This window comes from Cucurbita moschata, unplaced genomic scaffold (genome assembly GCF_002738365.1).
Source record: "Cucurbita moschata cultivar Rifu unplaced genomic scaffold, Cmos_1.0 Cmo_Scf00098, whole genome shotgun sequence".
NCBI classification, from domain to species: Eukaryota; Viridiplantae; Streptophyta; class Magnoliopsida; order Cucurbitales; family Cucurbitaceae; genus Cucurbita; species Cucurbita moschata.
Genome location: NW_019268614.1, coordinates 191,478 through 215,427, shown reverse-complemented (window position 1 = coordinate 215,427; position 23,950 = coordinate 191,478). Strand labels below are relative to the sequence as shown.

The 23,950-nt window shown below is 38.1% G+C and overlaps 2 protein-coding genes across 5 annotated transcripts; one reads left to right on the top strand and one right to left on the bottom strand.

The window, feature by feature from the left end:
- Positions 1-2,371: 2,371 nt before the first annotated feature.
- Positions 2,372-13,746, top strand: LOC111439635 (RNA polymerase II transcriptional coactivator KIWI-like). 4 transcript variants are annotated; one of them, XR_002709829.1, is made up of 5 exons: positions 2,372-2,549; positions 2,636-2,741; positions 12,882-12,904; positions 13,014-13,213; positions 13,431-13,746. XR_002709829.1 is itself a non-coding variant. In XM_023077231.1 (4 exons), the coding sequence occupies exons 1-4, from the start codon at positions 2,433-2,435 to the stop codon at positions 13,080-13,082; spliced, it is 315 nt and encodes a 104-aa protein (XP_022932999.1). In that variant the 5' UTR covers positions 2,372-2,432; the 3' UTR covers positions 13,083-13,328. The 4 variants fall into 4 exon arrangements, 3 of the variants coding, with proteins under 3 accessions (XP_022932999.1, XP_022933002.1, XP_022933001.1); XM_023077231.1 differs by lacking the exon at positions 13,431-13,746 and having other exon boundaries at positions 13,014-13,328; XM_023077234.1 differs by lacking the exons at positions 12,882-12,904; positions 13,431-13,746 and having other exon boundaries at positions 13,014-13,328.
- Positions 13,747-15,290: 1,544 nt separating this feature from the next.
- LOC111439633 (auxilin-related protein 2-like) lies at positions 15,291-23,928 on the bottom strand. Its single transcript, XM_023077229.1, has 8 exons — positions 23,032-23,928; positions 17,913-19,629; positions 17,688-17,826; positions 17,514-17,611; positions 17,334-17,399; positions 16,116-16,205; positions 15,840-16,016; positions 15,291-15,762 (listed from the first exon to the last, which is right to left on the bottom strand). Exons 1-8 carry the CDS (start codon positions 23,661-23,663, stop codon positions 15,724-15,726), a joined length of 2,958 nt encoding a protein of 985 aa, XP_022932997.1. The 5' UTR covers positions 23,664-23,928; the 3' UTR covers positions 15,291-15,723.
- Between the last annotated feature and the right edge of the window lie 22 nt (positions 23,929-23,950).

Below are 23,950 nucleotides of genomic sequence, written 5' to 3'. Positions count from 1 at the left end.
ATGTCCAGTAGAGTGTGTTTATCTGCACAGATCTAGGGTATTAGAGTTAGGTTGGCTAGAGGATAACCTAGGTCGGGACGCTTCTAGTAGACTGAGCAGGATCATGAGCGACGATTAGAGAGTTTATACCCTAATGCTTCCAGACTAAGAAAGACTCAAGGAGTTTGAATAGAGAAATTTGGAGCATGAAGTCCACGTTGAGCCAGCTAGTCGGTCCAAGATTTCAATCGGCCTACTCGGTTCTCAGATATGACTAAGGTTAAGTTTGAATTGTGGATTACGTGCTTAGGTGATCAATAGGAATATTTCCCTGGTAAATCATGCATGAAAGAGCTTAGTTCAAATTATGGCGCTACAACTAGAACAGTTTACCTGTTGACCCAAATCATTATGTTTCCAATAGACCTTGCACCCTAGGATTGTGAGTCAGAGGTTTAAATTTGTGTGCACCTAGAGATTGGTTTGGCCCGAGGATCTAACCCCAAACATTCTTAAAATGAGATACAAACTTAAACCGTCTAGACGCTCTAGATACCTTAAAGACCACCACATCAACCCTGAAAAAAAAAACAAGGGTAGTCTATAGGCAAATAGCAGCCGGTACAATGTTTACTGAGCTTCCACCTCCCATTCCGCTCTGGTACAGTACGTTGAGCTAGGCGTGAAGCTAGTTAGGAGACATGTGACCTGAGAGAGAGTTTTGCTGTATTACCCTTCACTGTATGTCAATCATATGGGTAGTTAATAGAGTTGGCACTTACAGGGGTAGTCGCTAACTACCTCCCATGGATGAGGAGTAGGCTATCACTCACCATGCTACCCAAAATACTGTGCACAACAACAACAATACACCTAAAATCTAGAGTAAAACTCGTTGTTAGTAATGGGTAAGGTCTCATTCATTCATTAATTTCTCCTTCTCAACCAATGTGGGATCTCACAATGCATCCCCTTTCGAGGCCCAGCATCCTCGGTAGCATCCGTTCTCCTTTTCAATCGATTGTGGGACCCACAATCCACCTCTCTTTGGGGTCCAACGTCCTTGCTGGCACACTGTCTCGTGTCCACTTCTAGTATCTGGCTCTGATATCATTTGTGATAGCTCAAGTAAGCATGAGAAACAAACCCAACACTTATATTTTGAGTTAGATCAATTAGGGTTTTCGACTTTTCGAGTTTCATGTATACTCCTACCCAAGTTGATGTTCGTATGATCCTACTCATCGAGGTTTAGTTTCGAAACTAACTCAGAATCGGCTTCTTTCACTTTCTTTCTTCTTCTCCTTTCTTTTCGCCCTCAAAAGTACTTTAAACTTACCATCTATCTGTAGAGGTTCATAGTCTCTAACATGGTCAGTCAAGTATATACTAAACACGGATACATGGAATTATGCATCGAAGAGAGGGAAAGTGATGGAGGCTCAACCCACCACGGTTTGAATGCAATGTGACCTTTTGATATCTTCAGCAAACCTAGAAGAAATTTCATGAGAAAACCTCTAAAAATTGTTGATCCTCTTGAAAGATCTAGTTCATGAAAATTATACAAGTTGTATTCTAGGACAAAACTTAGAATTTGGATTTCGAATCCTGGACGGAATCCTAGGTATGGGTGTAGCTTCAAGCTATTAGTACCAACCATGTGACTTAGCTGTCTATCCAGAGAAATGCTTTAGGTGCAGAACTTAGAACTATGTATTGTGTGTTGAAACAAAAGTCTCGACACCCAAATAGGATCCTCATTCCATAAATCCATATTAAAATGGACGAGGGATCACATAGATACATAGTATAGGGCTTAAGCACAGGTTGACGAAGGACTCAAGACTTAGATTCTCATAAAAGAATCATCATATATGTTTGAAATGTATGTGTTCCAAGACTTTGTGTCTTTCAACACACAGGATTGACACTTCAGCAACCACTCCAATGCTCCCACGACCATAGTTAGCCACATAAAATAGCTCTGGATCGTTATCCTTGGAAATCTGTCTAGTACTTTTGGGTGGTGTGGCCAATTCCATGGAAATAGCCTGTGATCATCAAAAACCCATTATTCTTTCTCATCTCTCCTGCACAACACCTTCAAATTAATCATTTTTATTGTTTATTTAATTTTATGATATATTTTTATATTTTTGTTACTTAAATTGATTCTCAAGTAATATCGATATTGAGTTGTCTTTAATTTAGTTTTAGACAAGGTAAATATTTTTGTTTGGCGAATATTTATAGATTGATTTGTAAAAACATCTAGGAGCCAGCTACACCCCTAATAAATAATATATATGAGAATTGGATAGAAATTTGAAAAGGACTGTTTTTTTATTACACAGGAAATTGTATAGGTTTAATTTCACGTTCGTACCCGATTTCCGTCGTACTCACTTGAGCACACATACTCGGGAAGAAGAAGACCAAAGGAGGAAGAAATGTCTGCAAGAGGAAAGCGAAAAGACGACGAAGATCATGTATATGAGGGAGATGCTCCTCCAAAGAAGACATTCAGGAAAGATTCCGATGAAACTGATGAAATCGTCGTCTGCGAGGTCTTTCACTTCACCTTCCTCCTCCTGTTTTTACTGCCTTTTATGTTGGTTTCAATTTTTTTATTGGTTTTTTTTCCTGACCGCAGATTTCAAAGAACCGTAGGGTTATGGTGAGGAACTGGCAAGGAAAGATTGTGGTGGATATTCGGGAGTTTTATGTCAAAGATGGAAAGCAGATGCCTGGAAAGAAAGGTTCATCTCATCATCGTCTTCTTTTTTCTCTCCGTATCTCTCCGGTTTTTCGTTTTTCTTGTAGTGGATGAAATGATTTTTCGTTTTGGATTTAGAAGTCGGTTTGCTGTTTTTCTAGGGTCTATGTTTCACTTTGAGTTTTCTGTTGTCTTCGTTTTCAGATTTGTCTAGGTATTTGTTTTGAATTGTCTAATGATGGTCGAGGGAGAATTTGGTGGTGAAATGAAATTCTAATGTGGGGAACTTTTCTTGCTTCATACTTGTGTTTCACTGTCTACACGATCACTTGGGCTGAACCGATAGTTTTTTTCAGCTCCCTTTTAGTTGTTGGAGATTCTTTTTGCATCAGATATTGAGATTGTAAAGCGTTACTCCATATTTTTTCTCTCTAGAATTTGATATAGGGGTTTGAGTAATGATGTTTGGAAACTGCATTTATGGCTTTATCATAGATGTTTGTTCAAAGTGAAGAGGAAATATTTTTGGATGACCATATATATTCTTATGAACTTCATTTGGTCTACAGGCAATTTTATAAAATTTACCTTTCTCTGGACTTTTGCTATGACATAATTTAGTGAGGTTCCAATTTTTATGATCCACCAAGAATTTTGATTTGGGGATAGTTTTCTTATCTGGTTGATGTAAAATAGTTGTTGGGAATATTTAAGGAAGAACGTATGTATAGGGATGAAAGAATAGATTTTGAAGGGCTGGGTAGAGGGTTTGAAGAAAAAAAAGAAAAGAAAAAAAGATGGTGAAGAAGAGACTTGAGTATGCCCAATTTGGCTGGAAACATACCTGACCAGACGTCAATTTCACACTAATTGATACAGTATTACGGAAGCCTTAAAGGAAGGTTATACATTAAGAATCACATGCTCAATCCTTTGCTATGAAGAGTAGTCAAGGAGGAGTTAGATTAAGGTGGGCTTTCTCGCTCAAGTTGAAAGGTAGATTGGCGAACAACATGGTAAACTTGACATGAAGTGATACCATGTCATGGGGAATGGAGAAGCTTCATGAAATACCTTTGATGTTATGGAAAGAAGAGATTGTTGAAGCTATATGTTAAAATTGCGGGAGAAAAGCTTTGAATATGCCTGCTTTCTTGGAGGCTGCAAGAAAACTATAGTGACTTCCACCATTTGAAACGGAGATCCATATCCTAACGAAGGAAATTATGTGGTTCAAATAGTTGGTAGAGTGAGGAGTGTCCTCGGAGGATTTTTAGAAGCAGCTTCCAAGTTCAAGGTATTTAATTCTGTTTGAATAGTTGGTGTTGAAACTTCAAGTGAAGTAGGAGTAGAAGGTGGGCCGAACAATATTTTCACAATTCATGTAAGATAACATGGGGGTTCAAATGATAAAAAATTCTGTTGTTGTTGAAGTTTACTTATACAAGTTGCTGATTAAGGAGAAGGTGGAATGTCTGGATTTGGAAGAGGAAGATGGTTTATTTAAATATAAATAGTTGGTTAATTTAATTGACAAAGATGGTTTATCGCAAAGTCACTTGTTTATGCAATGTACATATGCTCAGAATTTCTGGATAACGATTCTCAATATATTCGGATGACATCTCATATTTCGTAGGGAGGTAAAGGAATTTTGGGATACGACCTTAATGTACCACCCTTTCAAGAACGCAAAAGCCCTGTTGTGGAAAAACCTCATCATGGCTTTCTTTTGGAACCTATGGAAAGAAAGAAATCAGAGAATATTTGCAGACAAGAAACAGACCAACATAAAACTTTACGACAATGTTGTTTACCAAGCTATATCTTGGTGTTAATTGTCTAATATTTTTACTTCCTATAGTTATACTTCCCTCATTGCAAATTGGGAAGGTCTTTTGTAAACACCATGGATTATACATTCCTCTTGTAAATTTCAATCATCAATGAAATTGTCTCCTATAAAAAAAAAAAAAAAAAAAAAAAAATTAATTGGCAAAGATGTTAGAGAAAAAGTCATATGCCTATGGGCTTAGCATGGAAAAATGAAACTTAAGAGTTTAAAGGGAATTTGGAAAGGTTGGAATCGGTGAGTTCTAGAAATATATTATAGAAGGTGGTTGGTAATAAGTTTGGGACGCTTTTGGCAGTGGTAACAATAGGGTTTTGGTGGCTGAAGAGGTGTTAGTGGGGTATTATGTGGAAGAATTGGTGTACATAGAAGTGGAGGACTTTTGATAAATGTTTAAAGAAGCATGAGGGAACAAGGGAAAAATTAAAAAAAAGGTGACAATGAGTTGGCATTAAATAAGGATCGATTTTGAAAAGGCTTGTGACCATGTGGATTGGAATTCCCTTGACAAAATATTGACAATAAAGATTCTAGTTATAAATGGAGATCTTGGATTTGGAGTTAGTGTCAAGTCGATAAAATTTTCTGTTCTCATTAATGGAAATCCTAAGGGTAAGATCACAACTTCGTGAAGTCTTAGGCAAATGGACCCTTTATCTCCTTTCTTATTTTGGCTTGTTGTAGATGTTTTGAGCAGAATGGTCTCCTAAAATATTGAAGGTAATAATTGTGGTAAATTGTCATAAGTTTTGATTTGATTTGGTTATTTGGAATAGATTTGATTTGGTTATTTGGATTAGATTTGATTTGGGTATTTGAATTAGATTTAGTCATACCCACATTGAAATTTGATATCGGGATTTGGGAGTTTTGTATGTCACATTGTATTTCTTGAGTGACATATTGGTAGGAGCCTTTGTAGTGTGATAGTGAGGTATTCACTTGGAATGCTTTGTTTTATTAGTGATTGGTTGCTACCCGTGGATGTAGGGGAACTTCTTCTCACTGAACCATGTAAATATCTTGGTGTCTCTTTGTGTAATTATGTTCATTGGTGTTGTGAATACATTTGTTTCGCTTTCGGCGCACAACAATTGGTATTAGAGCCTGATTGTGGTATTTGGGGTATTGTGAAAGTTTTGGCCTCATCGACCACTAGACGTGCTCACAATCGTGCTTATTTTCTTGAAAATCAATTTTCAAGAATTGTGTTTTTAATTACATCCAGATTACTTATTGCAAATGGCATAATCATCTGGAATTAAATCACGGCGTGGATCTAGATTTTTGAGTTCTAATTTTGAAGTAGAGAAATTTGATGGGACCAATAATTTTGGTGTTTGGCGAGGCAAAGTTAGCGATTTGCTGGTCATGCAAGATCTTGATGCTTCTCTTCAAGAGGAGATGCCTGAAGACATGACAGACGCTGAATGGACGAAATTAAATCGACAAGCTTGCGGAATTATTCGATCCTGTCTTGGCAAGGTTCAGAAATATCCATTTATGAAGGTGACCATGGGGAAAGAACTATGGGACAAGCTTGAGGCGAAATATATGCAAAAGAGTGGAAAATAAACTCTATTTGAAGAAGAAACTCTTTCGTTTTGACTACAAGAAAGGTATCTCAATGGCTGAGCATTTGGATGATTTTAACAAAATCATCACTAATGTGCTCAATCTTGATGTTAAGATTGATGACGAAGACAAGACGTTGTTGTTATTAAATTCTTTGCCGGAGTCCTATGAGTTTTTAGTAACCACTCTACTACATGGAATCACTAATATTGATTTTGAAGATGTTTCAAATGTCTTGATGAATAATGAGGTCCGAAAGAAGGAGAAGGAGGCATATCAAGATTCTAGCTCAAATGTTCTCACTGCTCGTGGAAGGACTTCTACTTTGAAAAAGAGCGAACGTGGAAAGTCTCGATCAAAGTCGAGAGATAGATCTGATAATTGGAGAAAACTTGATAAAAATGAGTGTGCATATTGTCGACAGAAAGACCATTGGAAGAAAGATTGCCCAATCTTAAAAGAGAAGGGGTCGAAGTCCAATGTGGTTAGAGATGACGACACTGATACAGATAATGCCTTGACGATCTCCTTATCAGTCAGCCAAACCATTGAATGAATTCTTGATTCTGGGTGCTCCTGTCATATGTGTTTCAACAGAGAGATGTTTTTGGACTTCAAAGAGTTCAATGGTGGAGTTGTCTATATGGGCAATGATAGTACTTGCAAGATGATGGGAATCGGTTCAATACAAATCAAGATGTTTGACGGAGTTATACGAAAACTCAATGATGTGAGGTATGTCTTTGACTTGAAGAAAAATTTGATTTCCCTTGGCGGTTTGGATGCGAGTGGTTATTGTATCATTTTGGAAGGAGGGAATTTGAAAGTAGCTCGTGGAGCTTTGGTGGGAATTAAAGGAACTAGAAGAGGTAGCACATACTACCTCAACGGAACCACAATAATTGGGCATGCTGCTGTGGCAAGTTCGAAAGAACAAGACATCGAAATGATGGCACATGAGACTTGGGCATGCCGGTGAGAAGGCGCTTCAGACATTGGTGAACCAAGGAGTCCTTAAGGGTGCCACAACTGGTAAAATTGATTTCTGTGAACATTGTATATTTGGTAAACAAAAAATGTGAAGTTTTGTACAACTATACATCAAACAAAGGGCATTTTGGATTATGTTCACACTGATGTATGGGGCCCCACGAAGAATGTCTCATTGGGAGGAAAGAGGTGGTTTGTCACCTTTATTGATGACTACTCGACGAGAGTCTGGATGTATCCCATGAAGCACAAAAACGAGGTTCTCCAAATCTTCCTAGAGTGGAAGAAAATGGTAGAGAATCAGATGGACAGGCAAATAAAAAAGCTGAGATCAGACAACGGTGGAGAATATACTTATGATCCATTCTTAAAGTATGCTGAGATGAAAGGATCGTTTGACACTTCACTATTCCTGGTAAGCCACAACAAAATGGAGTTGTGGAGAGAATGAACCAGACATTAATAGAGAGGGTTCGATGCATATTGTCTCAAGCAGGATTGAGTAAGGCATTTTGGGCTGAGGCTTCAATTATGCAGTTCACTTGCTGAATCGTTTACCTGTTTCTGGAAATGGTGAGAAAACTCCGCTTGAGGTATGGTTGGGTACTCCTGTTAGGGATTATGATAAATTGCATGTGTTTGGGTGTCCTGCTTATTATCATGTGACAGACTTAAAGTTGGATCTTGGAGCAAAAAAAAAAAAAGCCAAGTTTATGGGCTTTAGCAAAGGTGTGAAGGGCTATAGGTTATGGTGTCTAGAAACAAGTAAGATTGTTAATAGTCGAGATGTGACATTTGATGAGTTTGGAATGTTTTTGCAGAAAATCGAAAATAATGACGAGGCATTGAAGCAGGTGGAGAAGGTGGTGTTCTCTCCTGATATGGTTGCTCCTACTGAAGAACCTATTGATCAGGTAGATAATAACTTTGATGTCTTAGAACAGGGGGAGCAAAGCCTTGTAAATGAAAGAGTGGAGGAACCTGAGTCCATCGCCAAGAATAGACCACGAAGGGAAATTCGAAAACCTGCAAGGTTTGATGATACGATAGCATATGCTTTCTCTATGATTGATGGAGTTCCCAACGGTTACAAAGATGCTATTTAGAGGCCGGATAGCTTACACTGGCAAGAGAATATGAATCAGCAAATAAATCAAATTTGGGATTTGGTACCACTTCACAAAGTAAAAAGGAAATTGGTTATAAATGGGTTTATGAAGAAAAAGAAAACCCAACGGTTACAAAGATGCTATTGTTAGAGGCTGGATAGCTTACACTGGCGAGAATATGAATTAGCAAATAAATCAAATTTGGGATTTGGTACCACTCCACAAAGGTAAAAAGGAAATTGGTTATAAATGGGTTTATGAAGAAAAAGAAAATTCTTTTTGGTATACATATTGAGGCTTGAGGTGGTGGCAACCAACTCAGTTATCAACTTGGAGATCTTATGACAAAGTGGAGATTGTTGTAAATTGTCGTAAGTTTTGATTTGATTTGGTTATTTGGATTAGATTTGATGGGTTATTTGGATTAGATTTGATTTTGGTTATTTGGATTAGATTTGATTTTGGTTATTTGGATTAGATTTGATTTGGTTATTTGAATTAGATTTAGTCCTACCAGATTTAGTCATATTGGAGATTTGATTTTGTAATGCTATATAATAGCTAATTTTATTCTTCAATAGTATGAGAGATTTCTCCCTCCATTCCTAACTAGTGGTATCGGGATTTGGGGGAGTTTTGTGTGTCACATTGTATTTCTTGAGTGACATATTGGTGAGAGTCTTTGTAGTGTGATAGTGAAGTATTCACTTGGAACGCTTTGTTTTATTAGTGATTGGTTGCTACCTGTGGATGGACGAGAACTTCTTCTCTCCGAACCATGTAAATATTTTGGCGTCTCTTTGTGTAATTTCGTTCATTGGTGTTGTGAGTACATTTGTTCCACTTTCGGCGCACAACAAGAATATCAAGGGTTTTGAAGTGGGTAGGATAAGGATATCCTTTCATCTACCCTTTGCCTATGATACTATCTACTATTGTTTTGTTTGGGTAAGGAGTAGTCTTCTTAATTTTGAACCACATCCTTGCTTTCTTTCAAGCTACATCGGGTCTTAAAACCAATAGGGCTAAATGCTGGATTCTAGGTTTGAACAGTGATCCAGTGAAGGTGAGTGAGTGGGCTCTGTTGGTGGGGTGTGAAACTGGCAAATGACAACTTTCCATCATCTTGCATGTGCCTTCCTCTCCGAAATAACCCAAGGCATACTTTCATTTGGAGTCCTATGGAGGACAAGGTGTGAGAGAGATTGGCTTCTTGGATGACTTTTTTTTTTCTCGAAAGGAAATAGACTCGACCTAATTTGGTCGATTTTAAGTGGTTATACCTATTTGTTTTTTCTCGCTCTTTAGAGCCCTATGTTTGGTGTGCAGGAGCTTGGAAAAACTTATGCGGGACCTTCTATGGGAAGGATTGGAGGAAGGTAAAGGAGTGCACCTGCTTATTTGGGAGGTCGTAAGGAAGCCTATGCACCAGGAAGAGTTGGGAGTTAGTGAATTTATGGGCTTGTAACATAGGGTTATTGGCAAAGTGGTGACGGCGTTTCCCCTTTTGAGTCTACTTCTCGTTGGTATAGGATTATCGTGAGCTAGTATTACTCTCATTCCTTCTAATGGACGTCGAGTGGGGTTAAAGGCACATTCAAAAACCTGTGGAAAGATATTTTCAATGAGCCTTTTTCTTTTTCTGATTTAATTAAGTGTGTGGTGGTGATAGGAGTGATACATTTTTTAGGGACAATAGGTGGATGATGGATCGACCCCTCTACAGCATGTTTCCTGGTCTTATCATTTATTCTCTATGAAAGACTGGTGTTTTACTGATGTACTAATTCATTTTGTCATTTGTTTAGGTTCCGTCATTTCTTGGACAGGAAAACAATGGAGGTAATGGCTTTCCTTTCTTTAACCGGAGAGTTTGAGCTTAGATCGGAAGAGGATTTCATTTGTGGAGCCCTAATACTTTTGAATGCTTTTCTCATTATTATTGTGCCCTTTTCCATCTAGGGAGTCTATTTCTTTGATTCTTTTGAAGGTGAAAATTCTAAAAAAGTTGAAGTTATTTATTTATTTTTCGGCTGGTTATCCATGGAAGAATTAATACTTTGGATAGGCTTTTGAGGAAGTTGTCATTTTGGGAAGGCCTATATGTTGTATCCTTTTTCAGAGGGCTGTGGAAGGTTAGGATACTTTATTTTCAAGTTGTGATTATGCTCAAATGGTGTGGAATTACTTCATTGGTGTGTTTGGCATATAGCTTGCTTGACACAAAGATTTTAGTGAAATGATCAAACAGTTCCACCCCCATCCGCCATTTTGGGAGAAAGGATGTTCTTTATGCCAAATGGGTGTGTACTTTATTGTGGGCATTTGGAGAGAGAGAAATTATAGAAAGTTGGTCTCTTATAAAAAACAAACAAACAAAAATTTCCCGGTATGAAAGTTTTTACAGCTTTTGTTATCATTTTAATTGGATAGAGGGATATTTGTATGCTTCTAAAGGAGATTTTATTCCTTTTAACCTTTCATTATTGTGGGGAAGTTTAAAAAACGTAACCTTACCTCTAGGCTTTAGGCTTGGTATTGAAACTTATCCAAAAATTTGAAAATTGAGACACACCCCCTCATGCATCTTCTCTACCTCTTACCAAAGCCACTACCTGGAAAAATAGCATCAAGGAATTCTAAGCTTGTTAAAGGTGTCTTTACTTTAGAAAGTTTAGAAACTTTCCCGGTGAAGGTAATCTAGCTTGTTGTATAAACTTGTTTAGGTTCAAATAAACTGAACTCTATTGATATGGGGAACATATAAACTCTGTTTTGAGTAGAGTATTCGGTATTTCGCACACACTTGGCATGTGTCAAACTGTTGGGTATCTTCCTTATTTTCCTTTGATGGATAATAGAAACCAACGATGAGTTCACAAAATAACAAGGTCATACTTTACTGGATTGAAGCCCCTTCTGTAGATTGATTCTTGTTTCCCCTTTGTTTGTGGACTATGCCCTTCTACTCTCTCAATAAATTTTTTTGTTTATCATCATAAACAGAAAAAATATATATATTGCATCAAGATACAAGGTAGAACTCCCCAGCCAATTTGCGAGTTTTGGTAAACTCTCCCAAGAGACTATTTCTCCTCAGACTAATCTCCTAACCAATTTCCTACACTACTCACCCCTTCTCAACTTTCAGACACCACCCCCACCAACTGTCGCCTTTTGTCCTGCTTACTAGATGTATGAACTTTCGGAGGGCTGACATAGTATTTCAAAAAGCTCAAAAGGTGCAAAACTTATTTTTTATTTTTAAATTTGGATATGCTGAGATGTAGCAGAAGCATACTTAGCAGAGAACTCGTTTGTTATTGGAAAATAAAGAACAATTATGGTGTCTTCTGCCGTTCCATGATTACTATCACCCAAATCTCTCAGACAAGGATATAGAGTAGTAGAGAAAATTTAGAGGCAGACTTAGCATAAGAGAAAGAGAACCATATGAACGAGGGAGAAGGAGAAAGATAGTTGGGCCAATAGTGGAAGTGGGAATATATCTAGCGAAGAGTGATAGGTTGGTTTCAGTGCAGGAGAAATCAATTGTGGAGGATAGAAGTTTGATTTTTTTGGTTGAAAAGTTATTGCAAAAAAGACTTCTGATTTGGATGGGTTGGAATCCGACTTTCTTGTTTTAAAAGCTGTTGAAACCGAGGCTTCAAATTTTGATTTGCAGTGGTTCAATCTTCATAACCCTTTTTTACACTCCAAAAGGGATTTATTACTACTACCATTTATTTCTGGGCTGTCATGGAAACGTTTTAAATATATTGGTACTTGTTCAAAAAAAGGTCTGCTTATGTATAGGTAGGACTACACAACTTCTTGTCCATCCCTTGATGCATTTCAACAATCTCAGTTCTAATGCTTGCACCCTTTCGGATTGCAACACTATGCATGCTATATTGTGTAGTCATATATATAAATATATGAAGTTGCATATGTAGCCAAGCTTAACATAAAATAAGATAGTAAAACACTGAAAATTTTGGATCTCACGTTATCAGCTGTGAAGTAATTTGAACAGAAGAGCGTTTCTCCAAATGAAAAACTATGCAATAAAACCTCTGATCGGCCTCTATTTTAAATCTCTCTCCAAGTACAAATGGGGGAATTAATCCCTGATGGCATTTAGAGTTTTGGTAGGGTACTTGTTTAAATTTGAGTTTAAACTTGTGTGGCTAAGGACTTTAGTTTTTGTTCATTATCTCTCATTCTTTTAAATTTGAGCTTTTCTTTGGTAGCTTTGTAGTTAGTCTATTGTTCTTGGGCCCTTTTGTTTTAGTTTTTTTTTTCCCTTTATTGTCTTTGTATATTTCATTTGTTCTCGATGGAAATTGACTATTTCATTTTTTTAATGATTAATCAAGATTTTCTTTCAGAGAAAACAAGAACAAGAACCCACAAAATGTTGGCCTTTGCATTTAAAAAAATGTTGCTAACGATAAACTTGCATTGACAAATTAGTCATGATTTTCGTTCCAGTCTATCATTGATTTAACTCACAATGGAATATTTGGACGCTCTTGATATTTTCTATTTTATAAATATTAACTTACCATAGACGATATAATTATATGAGTGGGTTGCATATAATACTGCAAATGTAGAAGTTGAGTATGCCGTTTGATTTTCATTTTGTTTCCAGGCATCTCGCTATCCTTGGATCAGGTATGCACTTATTTTTATTTTCTTAAGCTTCAATATCTTTTTGTGTTTCTTTGTTCTTTTAGAGAAGTTAATCATCTTTCTACTTTTTACAATGGTTGTCTTTCTGCAGTGGAATGTTCTCCGTAATCATGTAGATGAAATTGACAAGGCTGTTAATGAAAACTCGTTAGGTGATTAGTGAGGCATCTTTGGTTGATATTAGTAGCAAATGTATTACTCCGTAGGGTTGTTTTGCTTTATGACAACGAAAGTATGCCTTTTGTACAGCCAATGGGCTTGTTTTTGGTGGAAATGAAGACCAGAGAGCAGGTATATTAGCAGTTGTATTTGTGTAAACTGGATCACTGGATTGACATTTTGAATTATAGCATGGCATAACTGACTATTACAATTCTCGATGAGTATCAAATTGATATTTTGAGCATCAAATAGAGAATCTTCTCCTGGGTTAGATATTGCACCATGTTCCAAGCAAAAGAAGTTTCTAAATGGCCAAAACTCGACTTCGTACCGATCCCTCTCCTAGGCTACATATCATCTTGGAGTAAGCCAATACGACCTGGAGGAGCTTATCTCTCTCTTTATGACAATTGGGTAGCAAGCTTCCCAAACTATATGCCAAGATCGAAGAAGAACATGGAGCCTTGACATGATGTCATGGTTTGAGACGTGGCAGAGCATGTTGCACCATCGTCCTCGAAGAATGGCTCTCGAAAGCAACTTGTTTCCTATGGTCAGGTAGCCAAAGTGAATGAGCTGTCTCCATTACTCTTGTCATGTGCAACATTTGAGATCATGTTTTGTCATACCAATAATTCTTTTTACAGCATGTTTGATAGTGCTTTTGTTTTGTTTTCTAATAGAGTCTTGAACGTTATTTGCGATTTTTCTTGTTGGTCTAATTTCATTATATGTAATAGATAAATAAATATAAAAATAGAAACTGTTTACGAGTAAAGGAACGCACACCAATATGGAAAATCACTCTGTCTATGGAAGTTGACTCAATGTTATCAGAGAAGACTCTTCGATACATAAAGAAATATTGAAGACATTTTTTTGATACATAAAGAAATATTGAAGACAATTTACGTCCCAAGCAAATTATTTAAAAAGAAATGCCTTTTTCAAACTTACAATAAAGAAGAGCAACTAGTCTAAGAGCTCAATGATATTCAATATCTGTCGCATATGTTTTTTTTACTCCTCTATATATGTATATGTTTTAGCCTTGATTGCCTAACTTTTTGACACCAAAAGAGGAAGAGATTCATCTTGCTAATGTACTTGTTTATTGGAGTGAGTGCAGGGTAGTTACTTTTGACTAAACCGCTCTTTGTTTCACCCAAGATGCTGTTTTATTCTATGAATTATATAGAAGCCAATCTAGGACCGAAACCTTTAGATGGACCATTACTGAAAAAAAACTTACATACACTAAAAAGATAATTGACGCAATAATACTTACTATTTACTCACAAAAATAATTTTTAATTTTCTTTTTAGATAGACGGGACACAACATGATTGAGACAATGGGATGGACGAGCCAAATCTGATCCAAATCTGAGATCCTACTTAATTGAGACTTCAGAGATCCTACTTAGATCCAAATCTGATTTAGGTTGCCTACCTCTGTTATGTTCTAAACTGGATGTGTTTAGTTGTTTACAATTTTGTGACGTAATTATGTAAGTATATGTAAATCAGGTTTTTTTTTTAAATTTCTTTTACATATAAAATAATTTCTACAAAACGTACTCCGAGTCCGTAGCAATGACAGTGAATCAAGCTTTTCAATGAGTAGGTGTTACAAGTTATAAATATAAATATAAATAAATAAATAAAGGGAACAAGCGATCAAATGAGATGAGACCCAAAAATGCATTTCCTGTATGAACGCCAATTTGCTGCGGGAGTACCTAAGCTTAGTTAGCAAATAATCAAGTTAATCTCTAAATTATAATTATTTGTCTGCGATGAATTCTAGGGTAGCGACAACCGAAGACTTTCCAAAAAAATCAAAATTATACCTAAAAAAAGAATAGAAAAAAAAGGAAGAAACGCAACGCCACTAAATTCAGGTTGAAACTCTCGTTAAAGAAAAATCTTGAAAAACCCAATAATATAACAGCATTGAACAACGAGCTTGACTCGAGATATTTGAAAAAGTCATTCATATCAGTACAAGGATCTAAGTTTTTAAGATAAAAAAGCTCAACAAAAATCGATAGAAACTGTAGCCTATCAGTTCCAAGTTAATCGCATTCACAGTGGAAAAGAAATTGATATCATTATTTAATAATTTGATGAGCGAGAACAACGTTGAGCTGGGATCGTGAACGCTAATGTACTTTTGCTTCCATATACTCAAAACATAGAACAAATGCATTGAAGATTTCATGTTACTAATATAATGGCAAAGAACTTAATGTGTGACTTATAAATACAACTTCTACATATATTCACCCAGTTTGTACACATCACAACCAAGAATTGGCGAAGAAACGAATATAGATAAGCAAAAACCACACAACTTCATCATATTTCTACTTTATATCTAACTCTCTCCCATCATTTACCATTCATTCATTCATACACTGATCTTTCTCTCTCTTATAGACTCAGGAAGATCATCAATTATACAGAATAACAAAAAAAAGGATGAGCAGAAAAAGAATGAGAAACAATGAAATCATATTACCAGTCGGACGTCGTCTCGTCCACCAAATTGCAAAGCCACGCCTTTATCGGTTGCGTTGGCCCTCTGAACCAAACATTCATTCTCCCGTTTCGTCTTTGAAAAATCATCCATTGAACTTAGAAAAGTTCCTCCGAGTTAAATTTGTTCCATGCTTCCTGTTGTTACGAGATAGAAACGGTTAACGTGCGCAAGTGCTCGTATAACATCGATAACAAACTGGAAATGTTCTTACCTTTAGAATGTCAAACACCTTCTCAGCAACGTACTTTTGCTGAAGAGTGGCACCTTTTTGTTGCACCTTATCAGGGTGAATGCATAGCGTGGCTTTCCTGTATACTTTCTTGACTGAATTTGGAATAACCATCTCAGTCAAAGAAACTGGCTGCCACCCACACTCAGGCCAGAGCACCTAATTGTAACATTTAACAGTGAAACAAACTACTCAGCCCATGACAACATACAACACTTGCTCGCAAGATTGTTTAGCTACTAAATTCACAACACTTACGTATTGCAAAGTTGATAAAAGAGCACGTAAATTGCCCTCCTTCCCTGCAGCCCAACGCTTGATCTCAGCATCCAGTGTTTCAGCAATTCTCTGCACAGGAAAACCGATTGTGTTGGAGAAAGTGAGGTTGTAAGGAGAAAGTGAGGTTGTATGTACAGAGTATGACGAATGGTGGAGCCGAAGAGTAATCAATCGGCTCCATGGAGCCAGCCGTAGTGGTGGAGAAGAAGATGAGTAGAGGATTCAAAAGTCATGAAAATAAAAGATCGGGATTGCTAAACTAAAAGGGCCCTGATACCATGAGAATATGTGCTAAAACCACCCTTCCTAAATGGGGTGAAATTTTCTATTTATAATCATCAAATAAGTTACCAAAGAAATGGAAAGAACAATACATGGATACAACCTATGAAGGAAAATCTACGGAAATACAACTGAGCACCATTTTTCCTATCAGACAACATTGAGTACTTCATTATTTCATTGACAAATCTACGTTCAGTCTCTCAGGAAATTTAAGAAAAATAAATGAAAACAGGAAGAAAAAAATAACGACAATATGAAAAACCAGGTTTTCTCCGATCCACTCAAGGAACATAGCTTCAAAGCAGTAAAATCATAGTTCCAGCACGCACAGAAGAGAAATGGATGAACTTAAAAATGGAATAGTGTGAGATCCCACATCGGTTGGAGAGGAGAACGAAACACCCTTTACAAGGGTGTGGAAACCTTTTCCTAGCATAAGCGTTTTAAAAACCTTGAGGGGAAGCCCGAAAGGGAAAGCCCAAAGAGGACAATATCTGCTAACGGTGGGCCTGGGCTATTACAAATGGTATCAGAGCCAGACACCGAGCGATGTGCCAGCGAGGAGGCTGTTCCTCAAAGGGGGTAGACACGAGGAGGTGTGCTAGTAAGGACGCTGGGCCCCGAAGAGGGGTGGATTTGGTAAAGGTCCCACATCGATTGGAGAAAGGAACGAATGCCAGCGAGGACGCTGGGCCTTGAAGGGGGGTAGATTATGAGATCCCACATCAGTTGGGGAGGAGAACAAAACCCCTTTTATGAGAGTGTGGAAACCTTTCCCTAGCCGACGCGTTTTAAAAAACTTGAGGGTAAGCCCGAAAGAGAAAGTCCAAAAAGGACAATATCTGCTAGCGATGAGCCTAGGTCGTTACAAATAGAAACAAAAGGCAACATGTGTCAAGAAAATGAACTTACATGTCTCTCGGCTTGTTCCCTTTGCATTTGAAGATCTCGCTCATTTTTCTCAGCCAGAGCTTTTGCCTGAAACAATGCACACAAAGTTCAAAAGCCTCATAAAAGCAGTGCACATTGTATCTCTATTCTCAGCAACAATATGTTTTGTAATGCATATTTAAACAGAACATAGAAGCTTACCGCACGCGTTTGTACCCTCTGGTGGCGTTCCAATCTGGCTCTTCGTCTTTCCTCGCTCTCCCCATCGACTTCCTGGAATTCTCCAGAAGATGGAGGACCTTTTCCAAAATAAATAGTTAAAGTCAACATTCATGACCAAAGTCCAACTTCTGTTGAAGTGTATTGTAAAAGTACCTCCAAAGATAGATGAAAGATCATCAACAATATTAGTGGTTGAAGATGCTTTCCTCATACTTGATGAAGTGGTGGTAGAAGGCTGTTTAGTTGTCTGCGGCTCTGGTCTACTTGGTGATTGGGAATCAAAGAAGTTGTCCTGAAAACAGTCCTTGATGAGAAACCAGAGATTGAAAAGAAAGCGAAGGGGACCGGGTTACAAGATTTACGAACTTAAGTCCTCACCATAGGGTTGGCCCTGGGCCTAGGTGCACTACTGGCTCTACCCATGCTGAAAAATGACTCAAGGTCGTTTTCGTTCTTCTGTTGGCTTGCCCTGGCTGCTGCTGCAGCCCTCTCTCGAGCATCTGCAGCAGCCCTTTCTCGAGCCTCTGCAGCAACTCTTTCCACGGCAGCTCGCTCTGCCCTGCTCCGTGCTTCAGCTTCTGCCCTTGCAACAGAAGCTTTCTCTCGTGCTTCCTTCTCTTTTGCTTCTGCAGCTGCCTTTTCTACTCTTTCCCGTGCTTCTGCTGCAGCCCTTTCCGCTCTTTCTCGGGCCTCTCCTGCAGCCCTTTCACGGGCCTCAGCTTGAACTCTTTGAACTGCAACCCTTTCAGCACGTCCTCGAGCCTCCGCGTTTACCTTTTCAACAGCAGCCCTTTCAGCTTTTAAGCGAGCTTCAGTAGCTGCCCTCTCACGTGCTTCCCTTGTGGCCCTTTCAACAGCCTGTCTGGCTTTTATCCTTTCCATCTCAAGCTCCCTAGCTCTTTCCCTTTCCTTTGCTAACCTTCTTTGTTCTTTCTCTTTCTCCTCTCTTTCCCTCTCAAGCTCCCTCACTCTTTCTTTCTCTCGATCAGCTCTCCATTTCTCCTTCTCTTCCCTTTCCCTTTCTCGTTGGAACCGTTCATGATCCATGCTCTCCTCATCTTCAACTCTATTATTTCGCATGGCTTTCTCATCTCTATCCCAATATACAGATTCTTTACTTTTAGAAGTTCTTGTACTCTCTCTTTCCCTCACTTCCTTAGCATGCTTAAACTTAGCCTCTGCTCGATCCATTGCCTCCTTCATGGCTGCAGCAGCAGAGTTCATCTCTGCTTCTTCATTAGAAAGACCATTTACTAGATCATCAGCATTACTCTGATTCCTTCCCATGGCAAATTCCTCGAGTTCATCCACCAAAGATACTTGATCTCTCGTTGAAGCAGAAGCAGATTTAGGAATCTGATAATGATGTGTAGAATTGGGAACTGAAGAAAAGTCATTAGCATTCATCTTTGAACTTCGAGACCCATACGGACTCGTTCCTTCTTTTGGAACCTGCTGCGGTATAGGAGGTGGCGGTCTTGAGGGGGGCGGAGCAACAGTGGGTTGTGTAAAAAGAGGAATCTCTGATACAGTAAGCCATATTTCCTCTGATTCAACACTATCTTCAAATCTAGACGTATCGCCCATCACGTTTTCATCTTTCGGAGCTGGAGGAGATGTTGATTGAGGAACAAATTTATGAGAACTAGTTGGAACTGCAGGAATGTCGAACACCGGCTCATCAAATTGTCTGTCATTCTTAGCCGACACCTCCTTCTTCAAAGGTTGTCCAGAAGTTTTTCCAGATAGTTTCTCCATAGTATCTTTACTCTTAGAATTCTGAGGCCCAGCAGAACTTCCATCTACCTTAGGAGGACTCCTAGCCTTACCTCTATTATTCCCTTCTGATGAAAATGCAGGCACAGATTTACCAAGGCTAGCAAATGGGTCCATATCATCAAAACCTTTATTGTTTGCACCAGAGGAAGGGTAGCCATCAAATTTTGGGCTTTTAAAATTACCGATGTCACTAGCTTCTTCATGGTGTGGATCATCACGCTCCCTTGACACGCCAAACGGGTTTTCCATTGGCATGGAGGAAGTTTTACTTTTAACTGAATTTGGCTCTGATGACCATCTGCCTCCTGCGTTCGATCTGAAAGTAATATTACAGGAAGATTTTTAAAAGATAAGGACACGTTTATTAAAATCTAGGACACTAACACGACAAGGACGCATTTATTAAAATGTATATCATTTTATTATTGTTATACAAGAAGGAAATTCAAAGTCAATAAGTTCATGGATTTATACGCTTAAAAATGAGTTTCATGAATTTCGAACCGACTCCTTTTGAGCACACCAAGAAACACTGTGCCATTAGTGAGCCACTACAATTTTCAAGTCAAACGGTTGTCCTCTCAAAAGAAAACTGCACACAAAGCCTTCTTTTCAAAGATCCTAGGAACATAGTAGGATTGCCCCAAACCCAAGATTCAGATGGCCTTCATTTTCCAAGATCCTCCTCGACCTCGATGCACCATCTACTTGTCCTAAGCTACTTGTGAGAATGAAGACAGTCCTACGTACCAACATAGGTCCTTTCAACATGATTTCCCTTACTAACATGTTTTTTAGAAACATGTTTTTTAGAAATTTTTCCTAAGAGTTAAAATTGCTACAAACCAAAAATATCAAACGTTAGAGATCCTATGATTAGGTCACTGAACATGAAGGTGCATCTTTAATGGTATAACTAACAATTCTTTTAAGCTTTTCTTAACCATGCTTGCATCGCCTTTAATGTGTTACTGGTGGCATTTGAAAGGAATCTCTTTTTGTATGATGAAGTTGAGATCAATCAAGGCAAAAGTGGGTGGACATGTGACATGCAACTAGAGAGGTACATAAATGAGCTGGCATCGCATCCAAATTAGGGGATCCTATGGCTATGCAAGCATGGTTAAGAAATGCTTAAAACGTTGATAGTTACTATCTATACGAAGAAGGTAGATCCTTTTTTCTCCCCAAAGCATCCTATAATGACACACCCCAGCTTGGCACAAAAGTCTTCCATTCGAGGATGGGGTAGGAACTCACATTTCTATACAATCTCTATGTCTAGTCTATCCCACACAAACTCCTAAAAATAAGTTTCAAACTACATAAGCAAAGCGATAACCCTAAAGAATATCATCAAGATCTTCCACAACTCTCCTACTCAAAATGTTCACTTTGAACATTCTTGGCTCAAAACAATCCTATATTGGATGACTTCATGAAAAAAAAAATTCTAACGATCACGTCAATGAGGGTAGAGTGTGCTAAAAGACCTATGTTGGTCTATAGGGATAGTCTTCACTGTCATAAGTAACTCGTGTAAGGTATATGACACATCTAAACCTGAGGAGATGCAGACGAATGTTAGGACCGTCAAGTGCAAAATTCAAAATTTGAACGATTGGCCTAGGGCACTACACAAAGTTTAAAAAACGCACACACTTTAAGGAGAAATCTGGAAGAGAAGAAATCCTTACACCTCAGTAATCTATTAAAGAAATCAATCACAATAACAGATAAAAATAGAGAGAACAGATCCATTTGCCTCAAGCCTCAAAAAGACAAAATTCACCTCTTAGTTAACTTTACAAGATTGAAAAGTTTGTATTAGAGATTAATTGACTCCGTAATTTATAGCTTTTTAACAGTAAGATGTCAATAAATCTCCATATTCCGTCCTTTCAAATCTTGCTTCAAAATTTTGAGCTTTTCGACTTAAAACTTGACTATTCCTCCACACAAATATAATGCCATCTTCTCTTCTAAATCGAGAAGTTGTGAAGGGAAAGCCAAAAGTTTTCAGCTTTAAATGGCAAAGGCCCCGAATAGAAACACAAGCCTAAATTCTTTTCCCAACATTGAGTGATTATCTAATAGGGAGGTCAATAGTGATATGAATCCTAAGGCTGTTCAAGGACTAAAGCCAACAAGATTTATAAGGCATTGCAAAGCATTCAACGAGTTTGATGGCTGGGGCTAAACAACTTATTGAAGAACAAGATCCATAGAAGTCAGCTTCAAAAAAAATCCTAAAACGTATTTAAAAATCGAACGAGTAAAAGAACCCAAGAAATGTAAATACAGAATTACATTGAAGATCAAATATGTCGAGGGAAAGAAGATTGTTCCGTGTTTTAGATATGAATCACTCCACAGAAAAAATTAATCCAGTCAAACTTGAAGAATTCTAATCATGCTAAATTACGTAAAATTACAAAGAAATTTAGTTCTACGGTAAACGAAAGCACAAATAATCTATATATAGCGTGCAAGTAACCTACGTACATGAATGTTATAACAATGCTAACTTCGAAGTAACCTACCTAAAAAACATAGATGAAGCATTTAAAACTAAAATTACAAGAAACTAAGCAATAAACCTGAGAATAAAATCCATCGATCAGCCTTAAAAGCCTTCCTAATCTCTCGTGTATAAATGAAGCTCCACTCGACGTAGTTGCAAAGGTGGTTTCATTGGTAGATACTTGACTTGGATTTGTACTAAATGAACATTGAGATACACTTGTGTTCATTTAATACACAGCTTAAATTCCTACCATGCAACTAGAATTCACTTTAATGCAACTCGACTTCATTTAATGAACTTGAGTTCAGCTTTGGTTCGTCATAAATTAAGCCCGGGTGCATTTAATGCAACTCAAATCTAAAGATCTTCTTGGTATAAAACAAGTGAAATGAACTCCTTGCAATGTCTTATTAATCTTCTTGGCCTTATACCTTGAACAGCCTTAATCCATATCAATTAGTTCTTGGTCGTAGTTCGCTGCAAAGGAAAAGGAGCAAATTTCCTCCTTGTTTGAGACATTGTAATTAGATACCAAATTTTTCTTGGTTAAATAGATGAACAAGAGTAAATGTGAGACCATAAATCCCATTTTACCTTTCAAGGAGGTTAGGAACTTGGAAGGGAGGTTGAACAAGAACAAAAATTAGGTAGGCAAACTTGACGAAACAAGAGTCCGCAAGGCTAAATCTCCCTCACCGGAAACGATAGCATCATTTTCATATCTCTAACCATTTAGAGACTCTCTCAATAACAGGGATTAGGAATCCAGCTTTTCAGTATCATTTTCCAATGGAAAACCAGGCAACAGCATTAGTCTCTTTTCATTTTTTTGATGAATCGTTTTGCTTTTATTAAAATTTAGCGATAGTACTCGAGAAGATTGACTAGCACAGGTTCTTACAAAGAACTCCATGTATTAGCTACAAAGCAGCCCCATAAACCCAGGAAACAGCAACAATTCATTCTAAAGTGCCATGTCTATAAATCCAAACATAAATGCCGAATACAATGATTGCTGCAATGAAACATCAGTTCAAAAAAAGCAACCGAACTGCACAATTTAACATCAAAAGTTTAAACAATAAGCATGAAAGAAAGCAATCCAAACTCAAATTGATCAGTAAACAATTAAGAAGCTTAACTAAACTACAGAAGCCCATTTGAAGATTGCACACCATCACCATGTTATACCTGTCACCAGGGGAGCTGCTGCCTCTAAACCCAGGTATCAAATCATCAAAAGCAGAAATCTCTTTATCCTTACTCTTCGATACACCTCCCGATTTGCTAAATCCCCCAAGAAGATCATCGAATGCTGAATCTGCTTTAGGCGGCGAAGACATTGATGAAAACACATCATCATACTGAACTTTAGACGAGTTTTTCAAGCCCGGAATGCCATCAAAGATATCATCATCATACACGGGTTTATCATAAACCGGTAAGTTCGAAGCCACCGGTTGACCAGAATTACCAGCCCCATGAAACAGAGAGTCGAGATTAACATCGGAATCACCAGCACGACTCTCCGATTTTCTGGAGAATCTTGACGACTCCCCAAGCAGATCATCGAGACCACCGAATTCGCGATTTTCATGAGCACTCACCGATCGATTAAGCGAATCATGGTCATCGGCGAGAGACCCAGATAGGGAATTGGAGTTCTTAGTGGATCGGAAGGAGGCACGAGATCCAAGATCGAAATTCGGTGAGGTGGTGGGGTTGTTGATATTGGAAGTACCCTTTGAAGCAGCCATTGGGGCGGCTTTACCTTGGGGCTTGAATCCATAATTGGTAGCTAGAAGACCCTCAAAGTCGTTCATGACGATGAGTTAAAATACAAATACAGAGTGATTGAGAAACAAAAACACAACGATACAGAGAGAAGAGAAGTAAAAATTGGGAGAGGGAAAAGGGATCGCCGAGGAAGAGAAGGAACGGAGATGAAGAGATCTGAATTCGGAGGGGGGAGAGAGAGAGAGAGAGAGAGAGAGACCTCCTGCAATGAAGTGCAGGGGGCATACGGTGGAGGATCGAGAGAAGAAATGGATGGTAGAATAGAATCAACGAAGAGGGATTAGTGGAATTAACCCACTTCTTAATCTTTCCC

Coding starts and splice junctions, on each gene's coding strand:
- LOC111439635 (XM_023077231.1), top strand. CDS start 2,433: ATGTCTGCAAGAGGAAAGCGAAAAGACGACGAAGATCATGTATATGAG. Junction 2,742..12,881: donor GCAGATGCCTGGAAAGAAAG/GTTCATCTCATC, acceptor TTTTGTTTCCAG/GCATCTCGCTATCCTTGGAT. Junction 12,905..13,013: donor TCTCGCTATCCTTGGATCAG/GTATGCACTTAT, acceptor GTCTTTCTGCAG/TGGAATGTTCTCCGTAATCA.
- LOC111439633 (XM_023077229.1), bottom strand. CDS start 23,663: ATGAACGACTTTGAGGGTCTTCTAGCTACCAATTATGGATTCAAGCCC. Junction 19,630..23,031: donor AGCAGCTCCCCTGGTGACAG/GTATAACATGGT, acceptor TATTACTTTCAG/ATCGAACGCAGGAGGCAGAT. Junction 17,400..17,513: donor AGAGGGTACAAACGCGTGCG/GTAAGCTTCTAT, acceptor GCATTGTTTCAG/GCAAAAGCTCTGGCTGAGAA.